Source organism: Doryrhamphus excisus, chromosome 10 (genome assembly GCF_030265055.1).
Source record: "Doryrhamphus excisus isolate RoL2022-K1 chromosome 10, RoL_Dexc_1.0, whole genome shotgun sequence".
Classification (NCBI taxonomy): Eukaryota; Metazoa; Chordata; class Actinopteri; order Syngnathiformes; family Syngnathidae; genus Doryrhamphus; species Doryrhamphus excisus.
The window spans coordinates 12,959,468-12,982,163 of NC_080475.1; the positions used below are offsets into that span (position 1 = coordinate 12,959,468).

General features: G+C 40.5%; 2 protein-coding genes across 6 annotated transcripts in view; one reads left to right on the forward strand and one right to left on the reverse strand.

Moving 5' to 3' along the window:
• brpf3b (bromodomain and PHD finger containing, 3b) lies at window positions 1–16,389 on the forward strand. Of its 3 annotated transcripts, XM_058085784.1 has the most exons (13): window positions 4–347; window positions 1,191–2,761; window positions 3,897–4,053; window positions 4,174–4,305; window positions 6,076–6,204; window positions 6,330–6,642; window positions 7,931–8,236; window positions 11,584–12,168; window positions 12,463–12,547; window positions 12,632–12,726; window positions 14,151–14,245; window positions 14,337–14,491; window positions 15,356–16,389. In XM_058085784.1, the coding sequence occupies exons 2-13, from the start codon at window positions 1,215–1,217 to the stop codon at window positions 15,537–15,539; spliced, it is 3,783 nt and encodes a 1,260-aa protein (XP_057941767.1). In that variant the 5' UTR covers window positions 4–347; window positions 1,191–1,214; the 3' UTR covers window positions 15,540–16,389. The 3 variants fall into 3 exon arrangements, with proteins under 3 accessions (XP_057941766.1, XP_057941765.1, XP_057941767.1); XM_058085783.1 differs by having other exon boundaries at window positions 1–347; window positions 3,897–4,305; window positions 11,587–12,168; XM_058085782.1 differs by having other exon boundaries at window positions 2–347; window positions 3,897–4,305.
• Window positions 16,214–22,696, reverse strand: part of nr1h5 (nuclear receptor subfamily 1, group H, member 5) — a 17,976-nt gene continuing 11,493 nt past the window's right edge. For all 3 annotated transcript variants that reach the window (XM_058085792.1, XM_058085791.1, XM_058085793.1), the window contains 4 exons: window positions 17,649–17,768; window positions 17,506–17,577; window positions 17,287–17,400; window positions 16,214–17,009 (listed from right to left, as the gene is read on the reverse strand). In XM_058085792.1, the coding sequence (XP_057941775.1) occupies window positions 16,795–17,009; window positions 17,287–17,400; window positions 17,506–17,577; window positions 17,649–17,768 (521 nt within the window). In that variant the 3' untranslated portion in view covers window positions 16,214–16,794. The remainder of the gene's footprint in view (window positions 17,010–17,286; window positions 17,401–17,505; window positions 17,578–17,648; window positions 17,769–22,696) is intronic.

Here is a 22,696-nt window from a genome sequence, read left to right on the forward strand (position 1 = left end):
TGCAAGCCAGCATTAATGTAGCCGAGTAGCCTACATTCGCAAGTAAGCTAGCTAGCTTCCTACAAAATTAGGTCGACATTACATAGTCCTTTACAGTATTATTGTGGAAATGTAACGAGGCCGCTCGTCGAATCTATGGATTCAAGCGCACAGCCCCTCGTCGCAGTTTTATGGAGGGACGGCCGCGTTAATAAAAGGACACACACCGGCTGTTGCAACAAACTGTAGCTGGCTTACAGTAAGTTAGCTTGTGGCTATTGGACTACAGACCACAGGCTAGGTTGGCGACCATTACTGAAGAGAAGACCGGCTGTGGATCTACTTGTGCCACCCGGTTACCATAACAGGTAAGGATTGTTTATTGCTATGTTATCAATACTTTAAAACTTTAAATGTCTACCATTTCTGTTCTTTCTTGTCCCTGTTAATGTAGAAACAAGGCAGCTAAGGTTAGAAACAAAGTTAGCCTGGCTCGCTAATAAAAATGTTATACCGAAGCTCTGTCATAGCGCGTTCCTAACTCAAAAATACACCCAATGTAATGCTTCGGAATGACAAAGCTGAAAGTAGAACATAAACCGATTATTTGTTTGTGTTTTAAAACTGTAAATATGGCTGACTGTGTACTCTAGAAATAAGGACACGGGCTGCGGCGTTCTTCATTGTGATTGGCTCTTGGGTGATCAGTCACATTATCCGTCAAGCTGATTGGCTCAGAGCATTTGATGTTGTGACTACCCTGCGATTAGTGTTAAATAGTTTAGTGACACTTAACGAAAGTAATTCTCGTATAAAGAGTACGTGTTTGTGAAAACATATATCCTCAGTATATGTATTGGAATGTCCAGATAGTTACATCCAGCCATTTTATATCGCTTGTCCCCATTAGAGTCATTAGAGAGGCAATATTGCAAATTTTATTGTCTTGTTTTCTCGGATTATATCTACTATATTGGGCAATACAAATGTACAATACAAATTGTCTGTACGTGCCCTGTGATTGGCTGGCGACCAGTCCAGGGTGTACCCCGCCTCTCGCTCAAAAGACAGCTGGGATAGGCTCCAGCATGCCTTGTGAGGATAAGCGGTACAGAAAAAGGATGGATGGATGAATTTATATCGCCTGATTTGTACTTTAAATACCCATGCTCTGTATGCTCTATAATAATGTTGTGGTGGTTAATGACCAGGAGGCACGGTGTGATCGCTGGCCTATGAGGAAGCCACGCCGAAAAGGCCATGTGGCCCCAGGAAGTGGAGCGGATGCCGAAAAGTCCAAGACGACACCGGCCAGCGGTCGTGGCGGCGGGGGCGGCACCCGCCAGCGATCCCCATCCCCTTACAGCCTCAAAGCGGCTCCAAGCAGAGAGACACTGAGCTACGCACAGGCCCAGAAGGTCGTGGAGGTGGAGCTTGAAGGTCGGCTTCACCGGATCTCCGTTTTAGAACCCTTGGTTGTCATAACAGAGGACGAGATGACGGCACAGGACATCAGCGAGTGCAACAGCAACAAGGAGAACAGTGAGCAGCCGTCGCCTCCCGTCAGCACGCCGCAGACTGTCAGCAAACCCGCCGTGTCGTCACGTGGCCGTTGGAAAGACTCCAAATCTAAAACGCCTTTCAAGTCACCGCAAACGTCAAAGAACCACTGCGCCCGCGCTCAAATGCCGGAAAAACTGAATGCAACACACAATCACCTTACACCCCTCCCTGAGCCTTCTTTTCGTGTCGTGGAGACTTTCATCCCTGCCGAGACGCCTCCTCTGCCCACGGCGTACTACCGCTACATCGAACGCTCAACAGAAGAGCAGGAAGCTGTAGCGGAGTACGACATGGACGAAGAAGACACCGCTTGGCTGGAGATGGTCAACAATGGACGGCGAGCGGACGGCTGCTCTCCGCTCTCCCCAGATGTCTTTGAGCTGCTGGTGGACCGCCTGGAGGACGAGTCATACCGGGAGGCACGGACCCGGGTGCCGTCTCAGAACATCGACGATGACGCCTTCTGCTGCGTGTGCCTGGACGACGAGTGCCTCAATAGCAACGTCATCCTCTTCTGTGACGCGTGCAACCTAGCCGTGCACCAGGAATGCTACGGCGTTCCTTACATCCCGGAGGGCCAGTGGCTGTGCCGCTGCTGCCTTCAGTCCCCACAGAAACCCACTGACTGCGTCCTTTGCCCCAATAGAGGCGGCGCCTTTAAGCAAACCAGCGACGGACGCTGGGCACATGTCGTCTGCGCTATATGGATCCCTGAAGTCTGTTTTGCTAATACGGTCTTTCTGGAGCCGGTGGAAGGAGTCAATAACATTCCTCCAGCACGCTGGAAGCTAACTTGCTACCTGTGTAAGCAGAAGGGCCGCGGGGCGTCCATCCAGTGCCACAAGGCCAACTGCTACACGGCCTTTCACGTCACATGTGCACAGCGCGCCGGCCTGTTCATGAAGATCGACCCGGTGCGAGAGACGAGTGTAAACGGGACTACATTCTCCGTGAAGAAAACGGCGTTCTGCGAGACTCATTCGCCCGCCAGCCAGGACGCCACCTCCGATGAGGAGAACGAAGGACGTGTGGTGGGGAGCCGGGGGAGGGCCAGCCGAGGACGGAGCGCCTACACGGACGGTCCTGCTACGCCGAAGAAAGGCAGAAAATCCGAGGCTGACGGCAAGGCAGACAAAAAGAAAGGGAAGAAGGACACGGCGTCCACAACACTAAACACGTCTTCTCCACAAGTCATAGTGCCTGAAATACCCACAAGCAGGTACTTTTTATTCACATTTTAACATGGATATTGGATGGGAAACATACCTGATGGTGTTTGAGTGTGGCATAAGTTTTTAATTTACCAGCAGTTTACTATTATGTTTTTTCCACTTTTCTGACCTGTAAATGTAGTTAGAATGTTGTATTCTAGTGTTAAACCATGCCAAAGTTTCAGATAATGAGATTTGCGCTAAAAAATGCAAAGAAAAAAATGCTAATGCTACACATATAGTGCTATGTTGAAAGCGGACATTTTTAAAAAGATAAATTGCCGTTTATGAAAAAAATGCTAAAGCTATATATGGCGCTATGTTGAAAGCGGACATTTTTAAAAAGATAAATTTCCGTTTTTTATCGACTCCTATACCATTTATTAACTCCGACAAAGTTTATGGAAAAAAAAATGCTAAAGCTACACATATAGTGCTATGCTGAAAGCGGACATTTTCAAAAAGATATGAAAAAATGCTAAAGCTACACATATGGCACTATGTTGAAAGCGGACATTTTTAAAAAGATAAATCACCATTTATTATCAACTCCTTTACCGTTAACTCCTACAAAGTTTATGAAAAAAAATGCTAAAGCTACATATATGGCGCTATGTTGAAAGCGGACATTTTTAAAAAGATGAATTGCCGTTTATTATTAACTCCTACAAAGTTTATGGGAAAAAAATGCTAAAGCTACACATATGGCGCTATGTTGAAAGCGGACATTTTTTAAAACGATAAATTGCCATTTATGAAAAAAATGCTAATGTGGCGCTATGTTGAAAGCGGACATTTTTAAAAAGATAAATCGCCATTTATTATCACCTCCTATACCATTTATCTCCGTTCGGGAAAAAAATGCTAATGCTACACATATGGCGCTATGTTGAAAGCAAACATTTTTAAAAAGATAAATCGCCATTTGTGAAAAAAAAAATGCTAAAGCTACACATATGGCGCTATGTTGAAAGCGGACATCTTTTAAACGATAAATCGCCATTTATTATCAACTCCTATACCGTTTATTAACTCCTACAAAGTTAGCGGCACAAAGCGGAAGTCTTTCTTGACCTGTTAAGCTGTTAAGTGCACGGTGGCGTTTTGCCAATCCCTCAGCTTGTATCGCTGGACTCTACACAGGTTGAACGCCATCAGCAAAGGTATCATTTTCCAAAAGAAGAACCAGTTCATACAGAGGCTGCATAGTTACTGGCTACTGAAGCGTCAGTCCCGCAACGGTGTGCCACTTGTGCGCCGTTTGCACTCAAACATCCAGTCCCAACGGAACACTGAACAGGTCAGCCCCAGAATTCACAGTTACATTTTTAAGCTATTTTTCCACCCATGTTGCATGTTCTTTATCGTAATAATTTCCAGTAATTGGATTCGTTTTATCGAGCAAATTTTATTTTGGCAGCCGGAGGTGGATGAAAAAGTGTCTGCTGCCAGAGAAGCGCTGAGATATTGGCAGAAGCTTCGGCACGACTTAGAGAAGGCCAGACTGCTGGTGGAACTCATCCGTAAGAGGGAGAAACTCAAACGAGAACAGGTAACATGGAGCAAAGCTACTGTATATCGCCCATATTATATTTTTCATCCATTTTAAATACATCTCAGAGGTCAGAGGATGCCAAATAAGCTCCTCTACCTGCCCACACGCACACGCTAAACTTTTTAAATTTTTAATTATTATTATTATTATTTATTCAAAATTATAAAAATGATTTGTGCAATTCACTGTTTACGCTGTGCATTGTTCATATTGATGTCATCTATTTATTCACCACATTATTATTATTATTATTATTTATTATACTGGAGCCAGGCAATGACATTTCGTTGGCTCTCTATCTATCTATCTATCCATCCATCCATCTTTTGTGAAGGTCAACTGGGAACTGTTATTTTTTTTCTTTCTTTCTTTTTTCTTTTTTTCTTTCTTTTTTTCTTTCTTTCTTTCTTTCTTTTTTTCTTTCTTTCTTTTTTTCTTTCTTTCTTTTGTGAAGGTCAACTGGGAACTGTTATTTTTCTTTCTTTTTTTCTTTCTTTCATTCATTCTTTCTTTCTTTTTTTCTTTTTTTCTTTCTTTCTTTCTTTCTTTTTTTCTTTCTTTCTTTCTTTCTTTTTTTCTTTCTTTCTTTTTTTCTTTCTTTTTTTCTTTCTTTTGTGAAGGTCAACTGGGAACTGTTATTTTTCTTTCTTTTTTCTTTCTTTTTTTCTTTCTTTCTTTCAACTGGGAGCTGTTATTTTTCTTTCTTTTTTTCTTTCTTTCATTCTTTCTTTCTTTGAAGGTCAACTGGGAACTGTTATTTTTCTTTCTTTCTTTTTTCTCTTTTTTTCTTTCTTTTTCTTTTTTCTTCTTTCTCTCTTTCTCTCTTTCTCTCTTTTTTCTTTCTCTTTTTTCTTTCTTTCTTTCTTTCTTTCTTTTGTGAAGGTCAAATGGGAGCTGTTATTTTTCTTTCTCTCTTTCTCTCTTTTTTCTTTTTCTTTCTTTCTTTTGTCTTTTTCTTTCTTTCTTGCTTGCTTTCTCTTTCTTTTTCTTTTTTTCTTTCTCTTTTTTTCTTTTTTTCTCTTTTTTCTTTTTTCTTTCTTTTTCTTTTCTTTCTTTTTCTTTATTTTTCTTTCTTTCTCTTTCTTTCTTTTTTCTTTTTTTCTTTCTGTATTTCTTTCTCTCTTTTTTCTTTCTTTCTTTTTTCTTTTTCTTTCTTTCTTTCTTGCTTTCTCTTTTTCTTTTTTCCTTTCTCTTTTTTTCTTTTTTTCTCTTTTTTCTTTGTTCTTTCTTTTTCTTTTCTTTCTTTTTCTTTCTTTTTCTTTCTTTCTCTTTCTTTCTTTTTTCTTTTTTTCTTTCTGTATTTCTTTCTCTCTTTTTTCTTTCTTTCTTTTTTCTTTCTTTCTTTTTCTTTTTCCTCTTTCTTTCTTTTTCCTTTTTCTTTCTTTCTTTCTTTCTTTCTTTCTTTTGTGAAGGTCAACTGGGAACTGTTATTTAAGTGTGTGGACCTGCTGGTGGGTTTTGGACCATTGACCTGCTGCAGAACCCAAGTTGGTTTCAGCTTGAGGTCGCAGACGGCCAGATATTCTCCTTCAGGATTTTTTTATGAGTAGACAGCAGAGTTTATGGTTCCATTTATCACAGAAAGTCTTCCCGGTCCTGAAGCAGCAAGACAGTCACACTACCACCACCATATTTTACTGTTGTTACTGTAGCAGTGGCACACAGTGAGAGGCCTTATGCTTATCCGACGGCGTTCTAAGAGACTTTTTGCCTCAGATTGATTGGGTAATGTCTACCTCTCACTTACCTGTTTTTGTACAATGGCAGATCAAAGTCCATCAGGCGGCTCTGGAGATGCAGCTGACCCCAATGCTGTTGTTACTTCGCTCAACCCTGGACCAACTGCAGGAGAAGGACACGGCCCAGATCTTTGCAGAGCCAGTCGACACCACGGAGGTCAGTCTTTCTAAAAGTTCCACCGTCAACACAAAGTTGGGCGCTTATATTGTCCCAAAATGTAGAATTCAGTTTCAGACGGGACTACGGGGTGCTTATTTTCATCCTTGATGTCTTCTCCTCAGGTCCCAGACTACCTTGAGTTCATAAGCCAGCCCATGGACTTCTCCACCATGCGCTCAAAGCTCGAAAGTCACGCCTACCGCTGCGTGGCTGACCTGGATGCCGACTTCACCCTGATGGTGTCCAACTGCCTCCTGTACAACACCAAGGACACGGTCTTCCACCGGGCCGCACTACGTCTCCGGGACCTTGGGGGAGCCGTTTTGCGCCATGCACAGCGACAGGCCACCAGCACGGGCCTGGAGGCCAACTCGGGCATGCATCTGCCTGAGTCGCCGCAGAAGCGGGAGTTTTACAGCTGTACATGGGAGGATGGTAAGAAGCAGGACTAACAGTATACTTATATAACATATTATGTATTGCATTTTATATATCATGTTGTATGTAGTGTACGCTTTTATTTCAGTTTTCTGTTGTCAGCATCAATCAAGCATTCCTGACTTATCTGTTTTGTCAGGAAACATGTTGTGCTTGAATTTAATGCTTGTTTTATGATTTTTTTCCCCCCCATTTGTAATCAGCAATCTGAGTTCTGACATGGTTGCCCGAACAAATCGTGATGGCAGTCTTACATCCTTTTTTTCCACAATAATTGTAGACAGGGGGCTGCACGGCGGGCGAGTGGTTAGAGTGCAGACCTCACAGCTAGGAGACCAGGGTTCAATTCCACCCTCAGCCATCTCTGTGTGGGTTTTCTCCGGGTACTCCGGTTTCCTCCCACATTCCAAAAACATGCTAGGTTAATTGGCGACTCCAAATTGTCCATAAGTATGAATGTGAGTGTGAATGGTTGTTTGTCTATATGTGCCCTGTGATTGGCTTGTCCACCAGTCCAGGGTGTACAGCTGGGATAGGCTCCAGCACCCCAGCGACCCTTGTGAGGATAAGCGGTAGAAAATGAATGAATGAATAATGCACACCATTATGGTAGTGCTGTTAAACAATTTTAAATCAGATTTCAAATTAATTAATTAATCATGATTAATCACCATTTGCAACTATATCTGAATTCTTTACTGAATTTTTTTTAAAAGGATAAATAATCTATATGTCTATATGTGCCCTGTGATTGGCTGGCCACCATTCCAGGGTGTACCCCGCCTCTCGCCCGAAGTCAGCTGGGATAGGCTCCAGCACCCCAGCGACCCTTGTGAGGATAAGCGGTAGAAAATGAATGAATGAATAATGCACACCATTATGGTAGTGCTGTTAAACAATTTAAAATCAGATTAATCACAGTTTTCAAATTAATTAATTAATCATGATTAATCACCATTTGCAACTATATCTGAATTCTTTACTGATTTTTTTAAAGGATAAATATTCTATATGTCTATATGTGCCCTGTGATTGGCTGGCCACCAGTCCAGGGTGTACGACAGCTGGGATAGGCTCCAGCACCCCCGCGACCCTCGTGAGGAAAAGCGGTAGAAAATGAATGAATGAATGATTTGTAGACAGTTGTCCCATTGAAGGCTGATGATGTCTCATGTGAAGGGTCCCCCCCCCCCCCCCCTCAACCTTTCAAATTTGACTGGCTTTAATTCTAATTTGAGTCTTGAATGGAAAATGTTGCTCATGCAAATTGTGCTTCCCTATCCAGTGGACAGCGTGCTGGACCCTGATAATCGGCTCCATATGAGTGTGGAGGAGCAGCTGAAGGAGCTTCTGGACAAGCTGGACTTTGTCAGCTCGATGCGTTGCAGTGGCGCTCGCACCCGTCGCATGCGACTGCTCCGCCGCGAAATCAACAGCATTCGGTACCGGCAAGGACAGCAGCATCGCTATGGTCTTCACAACGGGCGTGTCAAAGAAGACAGCACTGAAGAGGAGGAGGAGGAGGAGGAGGAGGAGGATGACAAGGCAGATGTGGTCAAGACAGAAAACGGCCTTGCGTCCTTAGACAAAGGTGAGTGATGTCATAAGTTGTTGTTGTTGTTTCCGGAAAAAACATACCTACTGTATTTCCCAGACCTGAGTAAACCCCTCACATTTCAGTTATCATTTTTACGACAGTAAATCTTGTCATTAAAGGGGACCTATGATGTATTCTCATGTTAAAAGATGCCAAAATTTCAGATAATAATGTTTGCGCATTTGGAAGTGAGCCCCTGACAGAAGTTTGGGATGGCTCAAAATGCTCTGTTCCGGGGGGCGTTGCAAAGCTGTTCCTTTTGTGATGTCACAGAGGAGCGGGCTTTCTTATGGGTGTGGCTGTAGGCACTCTCCGCTCTCCCGTAAGCGCTGCTTCCCCTTCCCTACTCTCTTGTTTACAATTCCTAAAGACGCCACCATTAGATGGAGTTCCTGATTCCCTACCAGCAAAAAAACTGTTTTGTGAACATGAGCTAGTATGGACTAGCCAACAAATTTGCTGAACCCCGACGCCTTTCCAATGTTACTTGTGGAAGAGTCACAAGAGCAAACCGGAGGTCTTTCTAAGCACTCAGAAGTGTGACCAACCACAGTGGAACTAGCCGGAAGCACGAAAGCCAAAGAAATACACCTGAATAGGTGCAGATTCTGAAAGAGCTAGAAAGCTTTGTGTGCTGGTTAGCTCAACTCAATACAAAGGGCCAAAAAAATGAGCATAATGGGTCCCCTTTTAAGAAAGTAAAACTTGAGAGTACTTGCAGCGATATAAAAAAAATATAAAAATATATATATAAATATATAAAATATTTTTAAAAATAGTATATAAAAAATATATATTAAAAAAAATATAAAAATCAAAAATAAAAATAGCAATTTCTGGTCTACTCACTTGATTACTCCTTTTCAGTGGATAGTAAATCTACACTGCTATACAAGCTGTACACTGAAGTATGTCAACGTTTACTTTCTATAGTACTATACTGTACGTTGAGATATAATACAATTTTTTCTGAAATGTGAGGTGTTTTTTTGTCAAGATTCTGTATACATGTTACGTCTCCTTTTCAACCCAGTTCTTTTCAATGAGACCAGTTGTGAACATGAGCTAACGGAACATTGTCCTTAGGTAATTGAGCCAGGGTCCCCCCCACGCACCAACCCAAACCACCCCACTGTCTCCAGTCTAGTAAGTAGGGGTCCACAGAGTCTGGTTAGCCATGGCTACCTCACAACTCCTCTCTCCCAAAGTGCACTCTGCTCACCTTTTTTACACATAAATCCCATGGACTCACCACTCCATTTGGCCATGTCATATCATCCCACTTCCGACTCCCAGGATTGTCCCCTCGGGACAGTCTCGTGCTCGTCTTAGAAGAGGGCCGGTGGTTGGACGGATACTTTTTGTAGCGTCATTTAAATCTTGTCCTGGTACCATGTACAGTTGTGAGAGCATTGTATATTCTTCACTCGTGTCCGAATTGTGTGTGCACATACCAGTAGAATGCAGTGGAACCTCTACAGTCTAGCACCTGTTAGTTGGATGTCATTCGGAATTAGAGCCTGTTAGGGGAATAATAGACCCCCCCCCCCTCCAAATAAAAATATAGATTTGAAATGCCTTAGTGAGAATCAAAAGCATCCATTCTAGAGGTGTGTTTTTTGTGATGCCACTCTAAATGGGGAGAGGAAAGGTGTGATGATGGCCAAAAATTAGTAAAATGGCATCTACAATCCTGTTTTTTATTTTTATTTATTTGTATTTTTTTTATTTTTTTCAAGATATTTTATTACAAACTTCAATTGTACAAAACAATAACAATATAAGCAGAATTACAGGAACATGAAAGTGCAATTCTACAGAACAATATCAATATAAATAAAAAAAATAAATTAAAAATTAAAAATAGAAAACATGTCACTTAAGCTTGTTCTTCATATTAATTGTTTTTAGAACGTTCTCCAATGTATGAAAGGTTTTCAGTGCTTTTCTGTTTTTGAATATCAGCTTCAGTTTTTCATATAATATTTTGGCATTGACAATCCTTTCTTTTAATTTTTAATTTTTATTTATTTATTTTTTAAGATATTTTATTACAAACTTCAATTGTACAAAACAATAACAATACAAGCAGAATTACAGGAACATAAAAGTGCAATTCTACAGAACAATATCAACATAAATAAAAAAAAAAATACCAAAGAAATGAATGTGCGAGGGATATTGCTTGAAAATAAGAACAACAAAATTAAAAATAGAAAACATGTCACTTAAGCTTGTTCTTCATATGAATTGTTTTTAGAACGTTCTCCAATGTATGAAAGGTTTTCAGTGCTTTTCCGCTTTTGAATATCAGCTTCAGTGATTCATATAATATTTTGGCATCTACAATCCTTTTTATTTTTTTATTTTTAATTTTTATTCATTTTTTATTATTTTTATTTATTTTTTAGATATTTTATTACAAACTTCACTTGCACAAAACAATAACAATATAAGCAGAATTACAGGAACATAAAAGTGCAATTCTACAGAACAATATTAACATAAATTTTAAAAAAATACAAAAGAAAGGAATGTGCGATTGAAAATAAGAACAACAAAATTAAAAATAGAAAACATGTCACTTGAGCTTGTTCTTCATATGAATTGTTTTTAGAACGTTCTCCAATGTATGAAAGGGTTTCAGTGCTTTTCTGTTTTTTAATATCAGTTTCAGTTTTTCATATAATATTTTGGCATCTACAATCCTTTTTTTTGTATTTTTAATTTTATTCATTTTTTTTATTTCTATTTATTTTTTTAGATATTTTATTACAAACTTCAATTGTACAAAACAATATATGCAGAATTACAGGGACATAAAAGTTCAATTCTACAGAACAATATCAACATAAATTAAAAAAAAAAAAAAAAAAAGAAAGGAATATGCGATTGAAAATAAGAACAACAAAATTAAAAATAGAAAACATGTCACTTAAGCTTGTTCTTCATATGAATTGTTACGATGCATACAAACTGGAAAAAAAGTATTTTTAGCAAACGAGTGGGACAGCACTTATATATCACAGAGTCTTCCCGGCAATGATCCAGTATTGTGTATCCAGAATCCACTGGTTACCTGCACACAATAAAGGTGCCTCCTTCACAGATAATTTATTTCTTACTGGAAAAAACTGGTTTGATGTTGAAAGTGTTTGACGTTCGAGGTTCCAGTGCACCCCAAGTTTTTTGTTTTTCCAATTTTGGATGCCAGAGAAGACCCCATTCTCCAGTGTGACTAGGACTACCACCACATCACACCACATACTCAGTGGCCATGTTGGTTTTTAAATGCACACACAGTTACACTTTTATTTCATTTTTTTCCACCATTCTTTCAGAAGACATCAAACCCGCCTCTCCCCCGACACTGGAACCTACCGGGCCGGCCCCTCCTCCCCGGCTAGGAGACGCACCCCTGGAGCCTCCCACACTTCGTCCCATCACGAAGCAGCCCCCGCCACACACCAGCTGGCTCTGCAAACGGCTAAAGTTGGAGGACGACAGCAACGCCGCAGAGGATATTGTTTGCACTAAAACCCAAGAGGCGTCGCCGTCATCGCCGCCGAGTTTGCACAGTGACGGGTCGGCGGTGGGTAACGGGCTGTCGGATCATTGCACCCCCACGCGGCCCATCACCGGCGGGGTTGGACGACGGACGTCTGTGTTGTTCAAAAAGGCAAAAAATGGCGCCAAGCTGTCGAAAGAGCGAGACGACGGTCCTTTGTCCAATGGGAATGCAGCACAGGACGACAGTTCGAGCGCCTCCCTCAGCTCACCCGACACCCCCTCGACTACACCTTTGTCCACGCCCACCAAAACCCCTGAAAAAGCCATAGCACCACCCTGCCTAAATGACCAATGGAGCGCTGGTCAAGATATGAGCTCAGATGGAGAACCAGACAGAATGCCAAATAATAAATCTGGTAAGAAGTGTTTTTTTTTTATTATTATTATTATATTTTATTATATATATATTTTTTATAAGTTTATTTTGTCTTGTGTTCACTAATGATGTAGGTGAGATGTTGTTTTTCACTATTGAGCTACAGTGTCAACATTACGTCACAGTTTCACCGAAAAAATCATGCTAGTTTATTCTACTTACTGAAGAAAAGCTAAATAACTTGTATGATGGCGGCCATTTTTTTTGGGTCAAAAACTACAACTCTTAATTGTTGAATTACCACTCTATTCTCTTCTGTTTGGTTTCTTTTCAGGACTGACCAACGGCTTCGACAAGCACAAAGATGACTGCGGGTCCGATCGAGACGACGTCCCCTGTCCGGTGCTCCGCAAAGAAATGTAAGCTCCTTGTGTTATGTTGAATAGTGTTCCTGTTGTCGTTTAGGTGTAAGAATTTGACTAATTAAGATATGTCTTATATAGACATGGTGTCTCACCACCCAAACGAAGCCTCGGGAAGCCCGCTCTATCCAAAGTTCCCTTCCTGGACATCGTTAATGGAGACGCTGACTACACAGGTAGGTTTTACCGTATTTTCCGGATTATAGGTCGCACTTTTTTTTCATAGGTTGGCTGTTCCTGCGACTTATAAATGAAAAAAGTGTTTATGTTACATAAACACTGGACACCTTTTCTGTTTGTTTATTTTTTGTGTAGCTGAATAACCATTGTGTTAGCATATCTTTCAGATATGCTATTCAGCCTGTTCTATAATGTTTTGTTATTGTTGGAACTTGCCTTCCAAGAGGACGTAATGTCGGTTTTGGTTAAGTAGTTTGGAAAATAAATTACCTGCAAAAAATGCGACTTATACTCCAGTGTGACTTATGTATGTTTTTTTCTACCTAATGATGCATTTTTGGCCTTGTGCGACTTATGTATGTTTTTTTTGTACCTAATGATGCATTTTTGGCCTTGAGCGACTTATACTCCAGTGCGACTTATGTATGTTTTTTTCTACCCAATGATGCATTTTTGGCATTGTGCGACTTATGTATGTTTTTTTCTACCTAATGATGTATTTTTGGCCTTGTGCGACTTATACTCCAGTGCGACTTATGTATGTTTTTTTTCTACCTAATGATGCATTTTTGGCCTTGTGCGACTTATGTATGTTTTTTTTGTACCTAATGATGCATTTTTGGCCTTGAGCGACTTATACTCCAGTGCGACTTATGTATGTTTTTTTCTACCCAATGATGCATTTTTGGCATTGTGCCACTTATGTATGTTTTTTTCTACCTAATGATGTATTTTTGGCCTTGTGCGACTTATACTCCAGTGCGACTTATGTATGTTTTTTTTCTACCTAATGATGCATTTTTGGCCTTGTGCGACTTATGTATGTTTTTTTTGTACCTAATGATGCATTTTTGGCCTTGAGCGACTTATACTCCAGTGCGACTTATGTATGTTTTTTTCTACCCAATGATGCATTTTTGGCATTGTGCGACTTATGTATGTTTTTTTTCTACCTAATGATGTATTTTTGGCCTTGTGCGACTTATACTCCAGTGCGACTTATGTATGTTTTTTTTCTACCTAATTATGCATTTTTGGCCTTGTGCGACTTATGTATGTTTTTTTCTACCTAATGATGTATTTTTGGCCTTGTGCGACTTATGTATGTTTTTTTCTACCTAATGATGTATTTTTGGCCTTGTGCGACTTATACTCCAGTGCGACTTATGTATGTTTTTTTTCTACCTAATGATGCATTTTTGGCCTTGTGCGACTTATGTATGTTTTTTTTCTATCTAATGTTGCATTTTTGGCCTTGTGCGACTTATACTCCAGTGCGACTTATGTATGTTTTTTTTCTACCTAATGATGCATTTTTGGTCTTGTACTCCGCAGCGACTTATAGTCCAGAAAATACTTTTCCTCTCCTCTCTCATCTTAGATTTGACATTACATGAATGTACTTTATTATTACTTCTAGGTAACGGCAGCCATACATCAGAGGATGAGACAGAGCTGGAACCCCTGGATCTGGTTTGGGCCAAATGTCGTGGATATCCTTCCTACCCAGCCCTGGTATGTTGTTGTTTAGCTCCTTATTTTTTTTTTCAACCACTAGCATCAGACTCCTCCTGGTGTCACGCTGACGTGTATGAGTTTGTTCCAGATCATCGACCCGGAGATGCCGGAGGAGGGCTTGCTGCTCAACGGGGTGCCCATCCCTGTGCCCCCGAAAGACGTCCTCCGCTTGGGGGACCAGAGGCAGGAGGAGACCAGCCAGAGGCTCTACCTGGTGCTCTTCTTTGATAACAAGCGCACATGGTCAGTCACTTAATAATCATTCATTCATTCATTTAAATGGGGGGTGAGAGGTGGGGTACACCCTGGACTGGTGGCCAGCCAATCACAGGGCACATATAGACAAACAACCATTCACACTCACATTCATACCTATGGACAATTTGGAGTCGCCAATTAACCTAGCATGTTTTTGGAATGTGGGAGGAAACCGTAGTACTCGGAGAAAACCCACACATGCACGGGGAGAACATGCAAACTCCACACAGAGAGGGTGGATTTGAACTCGGGGCTTCTAGCTGTGAGGCCTGCACGATAACCTAACTCAGCCGCCATGCAGCCCTATTATTATAATAATAATAATAATAATTATGTTTTTAATTGGGTTGCACGGCGGTCGAGTGGTTAGAGCGCAGACCTCACAGCTACGAGACAAGGGTTCAATTCCACCCTCGGCCATCTCTGTGTGGAGTTTGCATGTTTTCTCCGGGTACTCCGGTTTCCTCCCACATTCCAAAAACATGCTAGGTTAATTGGCGACTCCAAATTGTCCATAGGTATGAATGTGAGTGTGAATGGTTGTTTGTCTATATGTGCCCTGTGATTGGCTGGCCACCAGTCCAGGGTGTACCCTGCCTCTCGCCTGAAGACAGCTCGGATAGGCTCCAGCGACCCTAGTGGGGATAAGTGGTAGAAAATTAATGTTTTTAATTGCTTTATACAGCTTTGATGGTTTTTATTATTAATACATCATATTATACTAGGAAGCATACCTATACGTAGTATGTCAGGGTTTTTAGTTATGTTTTTCCATTTTCATGGAATTGTACGCAAATACTCAGGTCTCACATTTCTCCTTCCTGTCCCGCCCACCCTCCCACCCTCTAGGCAGTGGCTCCCCCGTGACAAGCTAACACCTCTGGGCATCGACGACACAGCCGACAAGCTGCGCATCATGGAGGGCCGCAAACCCAGCATCCGCAAGTCCGTACAGGTGGCGTTCGACCGGGCCATGATCCACCAGAGCAGAGTCAGCCACAGCCAAGGCTTTGTCACCTCCAACTTCCTGTAGACCCCTTCCAAAAAGTGGCTACCCCCACGCCCCAACCCTACACCCTGTTACCCTGGGTATGCTGACATGCAAGTGAGTCCAAACGTGTGTGTGTGTGTGTGTGTGTGTGTGTGATGCTGACCTGCCAAGAAGCCGCAAGAGAAGAGAAATTGAAATATTTATGAAATTGCAGAGGACCTATGAACGGATCACTGCCATCTTTGATACAATAGTTTTTTATCACATTTTAATCTTTTACAGATACACTTGTACAGTACAAAGGTACACGTTGTGTACATTATGTGTGTATGACAAAAATCTCATTTTATGTTGCTATTTTTCTTTTGAAATGCGTTTTTCAATCAGGCCAATTAGGCAACGTTATGCTGTTTATATTGTATGTGTGTGTGTGTAGTGTGTGTGTATATATATATGTATATACTATATATACACACACTACACATGCGTTTGTTTATTAATGATGAAATTCTCTCTTTTTTGATACAAAGAGAAATAATTTATTTATGGAGGACGGAGCTTATAGAAATAAATTTATATTGGTAAAAAGCAAGAATTTTAAATTGTATATTTAAAAAAAATTGTGAGACTTTTAATAAGAAATGAAAAAGAAACACATTTTAACAGGCAAAGTTATACATTTTAGTTATTTTTAACAAGACCCCCCCCCCCCCAACCCCAACCCATTGCTCCACCCTGACCAGCTATTTATTAAAAGCTATCATAAACATACACCTTTTTATAAGCTTATGTGCCACTTGCATATTTTAAACTCACCAAATACTTTTGTTGGAATCAATTATTTCCTCGTGGGGGAAATAAATGCTCTATTAAAACATTTTGGAATATGGAACATTGGCTTTTTTCCACATTTTTATGAATGAAAGTGTTATTTCTTTTGTATTATTATGAATGTGCAATGCTAGGTTCTGATTCAACTACGACCTCTGGTGGTTGTAAGCGGTATTGCAATGCTTAGAGGTCAAATAATGAGTCTTAATGAGTTCTCACCTGGAAAAAAATAATTATGAAGTAAGGAGGCTTGTATTACTACTGTTTACTAGTATATTTGCTGATGTATTATTAAATTGTATATTACTGCCATGTTGTGGTAGCAACACCTTTTTGGGGTGATTTGTAATAAATTTGTAAAATGATTTATACTGCTTTCAGTCCCTAAAAGTAACATAACGTGTGCAGTTATTGACATTGCGTGCGGTGTAGTGCACATCAATGGCCACACGGTGGTGCTGCTCTATCAGGTTCTACCATTCGATCGACTTAGAAGAAGGTAGTCGTGACACAGGGTCCGAAGCTCCGTTAGACGGCCCAGGAGGCGACCAAACCTCTGCGGGCCCCCGCCTCCTCCCACCGCTCCGGCTGCAGCACGGATCCCACATACACATGACAGCAGATCCAGGACCAGTTCTTGCATTTGGTCCACGTAGCTGGCCGCTAGCAAGGATGCACGGTCTGCAGGATGGGAACACAGAAGAACCTCTGTGACGACAGATGAAGTAAATCTTTTTTTTTTTTTTTTTTATACACATATCTCTGTCCTGGCTGCTCAGTACAACATGAACTACGGAATGAAATGTGAGTTGTATTTTTAGGTGTCTGGTCTTCTCCAACTGTGTGTCATCAAACAAGATCGATGATCGCCGGTGCTTGAAGGGGTCATGTGACTACTGCACTTACTCTTTATTTCCTGCTATACATTACTATATGTATTATTAATTATAATAATTACCTGAGCAAAGCAGAGCGGTGGCACCCAGCAGGGCGTATTCGGCCTCGCTCACCTGCAGCGCCACCATGCTGTGGCAGAAGTTAAGCACAGGGTTCAGGAGATCCTTGCTGATTCCTGTACAAATAAACTAGTCTTTAGTCCGATATCAGATATTCCGATACCAATATATCTAAAAATGACATATTTTCTGTATACAACACATTTCTTATAGGGACTCACCTGACGAGATGTCCTTTGAGCAGGCGTGTCTCATCCAATTATGTGTTGCTGTTTTGCTAAAAGGCTGCAATGCTGATCAGAGAGATAACTTTAAAGTCACGTCACGTATGTGATAGGCTGTTGTCAGACACGTGTGCCCTCACCTGGACTGTTCTTGGTCGGCTGCTTGCTGCAGAAGTTCTGTGCTGAGAGCAGGAACATGAGGTCCAGTGAAGATGCTGACAAGAGGGCGCGTTGGTCTGACACATCCAACAGGTCAAAACCTGGATGGGGATTACAAGGAGTTAATGGGATGCATTAAGGGGGGGGGGGGGGGATCTCATCATTGAGGACCATTCCATACGCATCTCAAACGGCAGAAAATGCCCGAGTTTGAGGGTGGTGATTTTTGAAAAAAACGTAAGGGGTTAGTATGTCGTTTTTTTCAATTTTTTCAACTTGCTGAAAATGCACTTTTCTGGTCAAAAAGACAGCGGAAACCTCACACACACTCAACAGGGGGCCCAGAAGAGCCCAAAAATGGCAAAAAATGCCAAAGTTTGAGGGTGTCGATTTTTGAAAAAAACGTAAGGGGTTAGTATGTCGTTTTTTTTTCAATTTTTTCAACTTGCTGAAAATGCACTTTTCTGGTCAAAAAGACAGCGGAAACCTCACACACACTCAACAGGGGGCCCAGAAGAGCCCAAAAATGGCATAAAATGCCAGTATAAAATTTTGTGATTTTTGAAAAAAACGTAAGGGGTTAGTATGTCGTTTTTTTCAATTTTTTCAACTTGCTGAAAATGCACTTTTCTGGTCAAAAAGACAGCAGAAACCTCACACACACTCCACAGGGGGCCCAGAAGAGCCCAAAAATGGCATAAAATGCCAGTATTAAATTTTATGTCGTTTTTTTCAATTTTTTCAACTTGCTGAAAATGCACTTTTCTGGTCAAAAAGACAGCGGAAACCTCACACACACTCAACAGGGGGCCCAGAAGAGCCCAAAAATGGCATAAAATGCCAGTATTAAATTTTGTGATTTTTGAAAAAACGTAAGGGGTTAGTATGTCGTTTTTTTCAATTTTTTCAACTTGCTGAAAATGCACTTTTCTGGTCAAAAAGACAGCGGAAACCTCACACACACTCAACAGGGGGCCCAGAAGAGCCCAAAAATGGCAAAAAATGCCAAAGTTTGAGGGTGTCGATTTTTGAAAAAAACGTAAGGGGTTAGTATGTCGTTTTTTTTTCAATTTTTTCAACTTGCTGAAAATGCACTTTTCTGGTCAAAAAGACAGCGGAAACCTCACACACACTCAACAGGGGGCCCAGAAGAGCCCAAAAATGGCATAAAATGCCAGTATAAAATTTTGTGATTTTTGAAAAAAACGTAAGGGGTTAGTATGTCGTTTTTTTCAATTTTTTCAACTTGCTGAAAATGCACTTTTCTGGTCAAAAAGACAGCAGAAACCTCACACACACTCCACAGGGGGCCCAGAAGAGCCCAAAAATGGCATAAAATGCCAGTATTAAATTTTATGTCGTTTTTTTCAATTTTTTCAACTTGCTGAAAATGCACTTTTCTGGTCAAAAAGACAGCGGAAACCTCACACACACTCAACAGGGGGCCCAGAAGAGCCCAAAAATGGCATAAAATGCCAGTATTAAATTTTGTGATTTTTGAAAAAACGTAAGGGGTTAGTATGTCGTTTTTTTAAATTTTTTCAACTTGCTGAAAATGCACTTTTCTGGTCAAAAAGACAGCGGAAACCTCACACACACTCAACAGGGGGCCCAGAAGAGCCCAAAAATGGCATAAAATGCCAGTATAAAATTTTGTGATTTTTGAAAAAAACGTAAGGGGTTAGTATGTCGTTTTTTTCAATTTTTTCAACTTGCTGAAAATGCACTTTTCTGGTCAAAAAGACAGCGGAAACCTCACACACACTCAACAGGGGGCCCAGAAGAGCCCAAAAATGGCATAAAATGCCAGTATAAAATTTTGTGATTTTTGAAAAAAACGTAAGGGGTTAGTATGTCGTTTTTTTCAATTTTTTCAACTTGCTGAAAATGCACTTTTCTGGTCAAAAAGACAGCGGAAACCTCACACACACTCAACAGGGGGCCCAGAAGAGCCCAAAAATGGCATAAAATGCCAAAGTTTGAGGGTGTCGATTTTTGAAAAAAACGTAAGGGGTTAGTATGTTGTTTTTTTCAATTTTTTCAACTTACTGAAAATGCACTTTTCTGGTCAAAAAGACAGCGGAAACCTCACACACACTCAACAGGGGGCCCAGAAGAGCCCAAAAATGGCATAAAATGCCAGTATAAAATTTTGTGATTTTTGAAAAAAACGTAAGGGGTTAGTATGTCGTTTTTTTCAATTTTTTCAACTTGCTGAAAATGCACTTTTCTGGTCAAAAAGACAGCGGAAACCTCACACACACTCAACAGGGGGCCCAGAAGAGCCCAAAAATGGCAAAAAATGCCAAAGTTTGAGGGTGTCGATTTTTGAAAAAAACGTAAGGGGTTAGTATGTCGTTTTTTTTTTCAATTTTTTCAACTTGCTGAAAATGCACTTTTCTGGTCAAAAAGACAGCGGAAACCTCACACACACTCAACAGGGGGCCCAGAAGAGCCCAAAAATGGCATAAAATGCCAGTATAAAATTTTGTGATTTTTGAAAAAAACGTAAGGGGTTAGTATGTCGTTTTTTTCAATTTTTTCAACTTGCTGAAAATGCACTTTTCTGGTCAAAAAGACAGCGGAAACCTCACACACACTCAACAGGGGGCCCAGAAGAGCCCAAAAATGGCATAAAATGCCAAAGTTTGAGGGTGTCGATTTTTGAAAAAAACGTAAGGGGTTAGTATGTTGTTTTTTTCAATTTTTTCAACTTGCTGAAAATGCACTTTTCTGGTCAAAAAGACAGCGGAAACCTCACACACACTCAACAGGGGGCCCAGAAGAGCCCAAAAATGGCAAAAAATGCCAAAGTTTGAGGGTGTCGATTTTTGAAAAAAACGTAAGGGGTTAGTATGTCGTTTTTTTTTCAATTTTTTCAACTTGCTGAAAATGCACTTTTCTGGTCAAAAAGACAGCGGAAACCTCACACACACTCAACAGGGGGCCCAGAAGAGCCCAAAAATGGCATAAAATGCCAGTATAAAATTTTGTGATTTTTGAAAAAAACGTAAGGGGTTAGTATGTCGTTTTTTTCAATTTTTTCAACTTGCTGAAAATGCACTTTTCTGGTCAAAAAGACAGCAGAAACCTCACACACACTCCACAGGGGGCCCAGAAGAGCCCAAAAATGGCATAAAATGCCAGTATTAAATTTTGTGATTTTTGAAAAAAACGTAAGGGGTTAGTATGTCGTTTTTTTAAATTTTTTCAACTTGCTGAAAATGCACTTTTCTGGTCAAAAAGACAGCGGAAACCTCACACACACTCAACAGGGGGCCCAGAAGAGCCCAAAAATGGCAAAAAATGCCAAAGTTTGAGGGTGTCGATTTTTGAAAAAAACGTAAGGGGTTAGTATGTCGTTTTTTTTTTCAATTTTTTCAACTTGCTGAAAATGCACTTTTCTGGTCAAAAAGACAGCGGAAACCTCACACACACTCAACAGGGGGCCCAGAAGAGCCCAAAAATGGCATAAAATGCCAGTATAAAATTTTGTGATTTTTGAAAAAAACGTAAGGGGTTAGTATGTCGTTTTTTTCAATTTTTTCAACTTGCTGAAAATGCACTTTTCTGGTCAAAAAGACAGCGGAAACCTCACACACACTCAACAGGGGGCCCAGAAGAGCCCAAAAATGGCATAAAATGCCAAAGTTTGAGGGTGTCGATTTTTGAAAAAAACGTAAGGGGTTAGTATGTTGTTTTTTTCAATTTTTTCAACTTACTGAAAATGCACTTTTCTGGTCAAAAAGACAGCGGAAACCTCACACACACTCAACAGGGGGCCCAGAAGAGCCCAAAAATGGCATAAAATGCCAGTATAAAATTTTGTGATTTTTGAAAAAAACGTAAGGGGTTAGTATGTCGTTTTTTTCAATTTTTTCAACTTGCTGAAAATGCACTTTTCTGGTCAAAAAGACAGCGGAAACCTCACACACACTCAACAGGGGGCCCAGAAGAGCCCAAAAATGGCAAAAAATGCCAAAGTTTGAGGGTGTCGATTTTTGAAAAAAACGTAAGGGGTTAGTATGTCGTTTTTTTTTTCAATTTTTTCAACTTGCTGAAAATGCACTTTTCTGGTCAAAAAGACAGCGGAAACCTCACACACACTCAACAGGGGGCCCAGAAGAGCCCAAAAATGGCATAAAATGCCAGTATAAAATTTTGTGATTTTTGAAAAAAACGTAAGGGGTTAGTATGTCGTTTTTTTCAATTTTTTCAACTTGCTGAAAATGCACTTTTCTGGTCAAAAAGACAGCGGAAACCTCACACACACTCAACAGGGGGCCCAGAAGAGCCCAAAAATGGCATAAAATGCCAAAGTTTGAGGGTGTCGATTTTTGAAAAAAACGTAAGGGGTTAGTATGTTGTTTTTTTCAATTTTTTCAACTTGCTGAAAATGCACTTTTCTGGTCAAAAAGACAGCGGAAACCTCACACACACTCAACAGGGGGCCCAGAAGAGCCCAAAAATGGCAAAAAATGCCAAAGTTTGAGGGTGTCGATTTTTGAAAAAAACGTAAGGGGTTAGTATGTCGTTTTTTTTTTCAATTTTTTCAACTTGCTGAAAATGCACTTTTCTGGTCAAAAAGACAGCGGAAACCTCACACACACTCAACAGGGGGCCCAGAAGAGCCCAAAAATGGCATAAAATGCCAGTATAAAATTTTGTGATTTTTGAAAAAAACGTAAGGGGTTAGTATGTCGTTTTTTTCAATTTTTTCAACTTGCTGAAAATGCACTTTTCTGGTCAAAAAGACAACAGAAACCTCACACACACTCCACAGGGGGCCCAGAAGAGCCCAAAAATGGCATAAAATGCCAGTATAAAATTTTATGTCGTTTTTTTCAATTTTTTCAACTTGCTGAAAATGCACTTTTCTGGTCAAAAAGACAGCGGAAACCTCACACACACTCAACAGGGGGCCCAGAAGAGCCCAAAAATGGCATAAAATGCCAGTATTAAATTTTGTGATTTTTGAAAAAACGTAAGGGGTTAGTATGTCGTTTTTTAAAATTTTTTCAACTTGCTG

Bases quoted from the DNA above. Each gene is read 5' to 3' on its own strand.
- brpf3b (XM_058085782.1), top strand. From the start codon at position 1,215: ATGAGGAAGCCACGCCGAAAAGGCCATGTGGCCCCAGGAAGTGGAGCG. The intron at 4,306-6,075 runs GTAACATGGAGC...GTACAATGGCAG, and splicing joins AGAAACTCAAACGAGAACAG to ATCAAAGTCCATCAGGCGGC. The intron at 12,727-14,150 runs GTAGGTTTTACC...TATTACTTCTAG, and splicing joins TGGAGACGCTGACTACACAG to GTAACGGCAGCCATACATCA.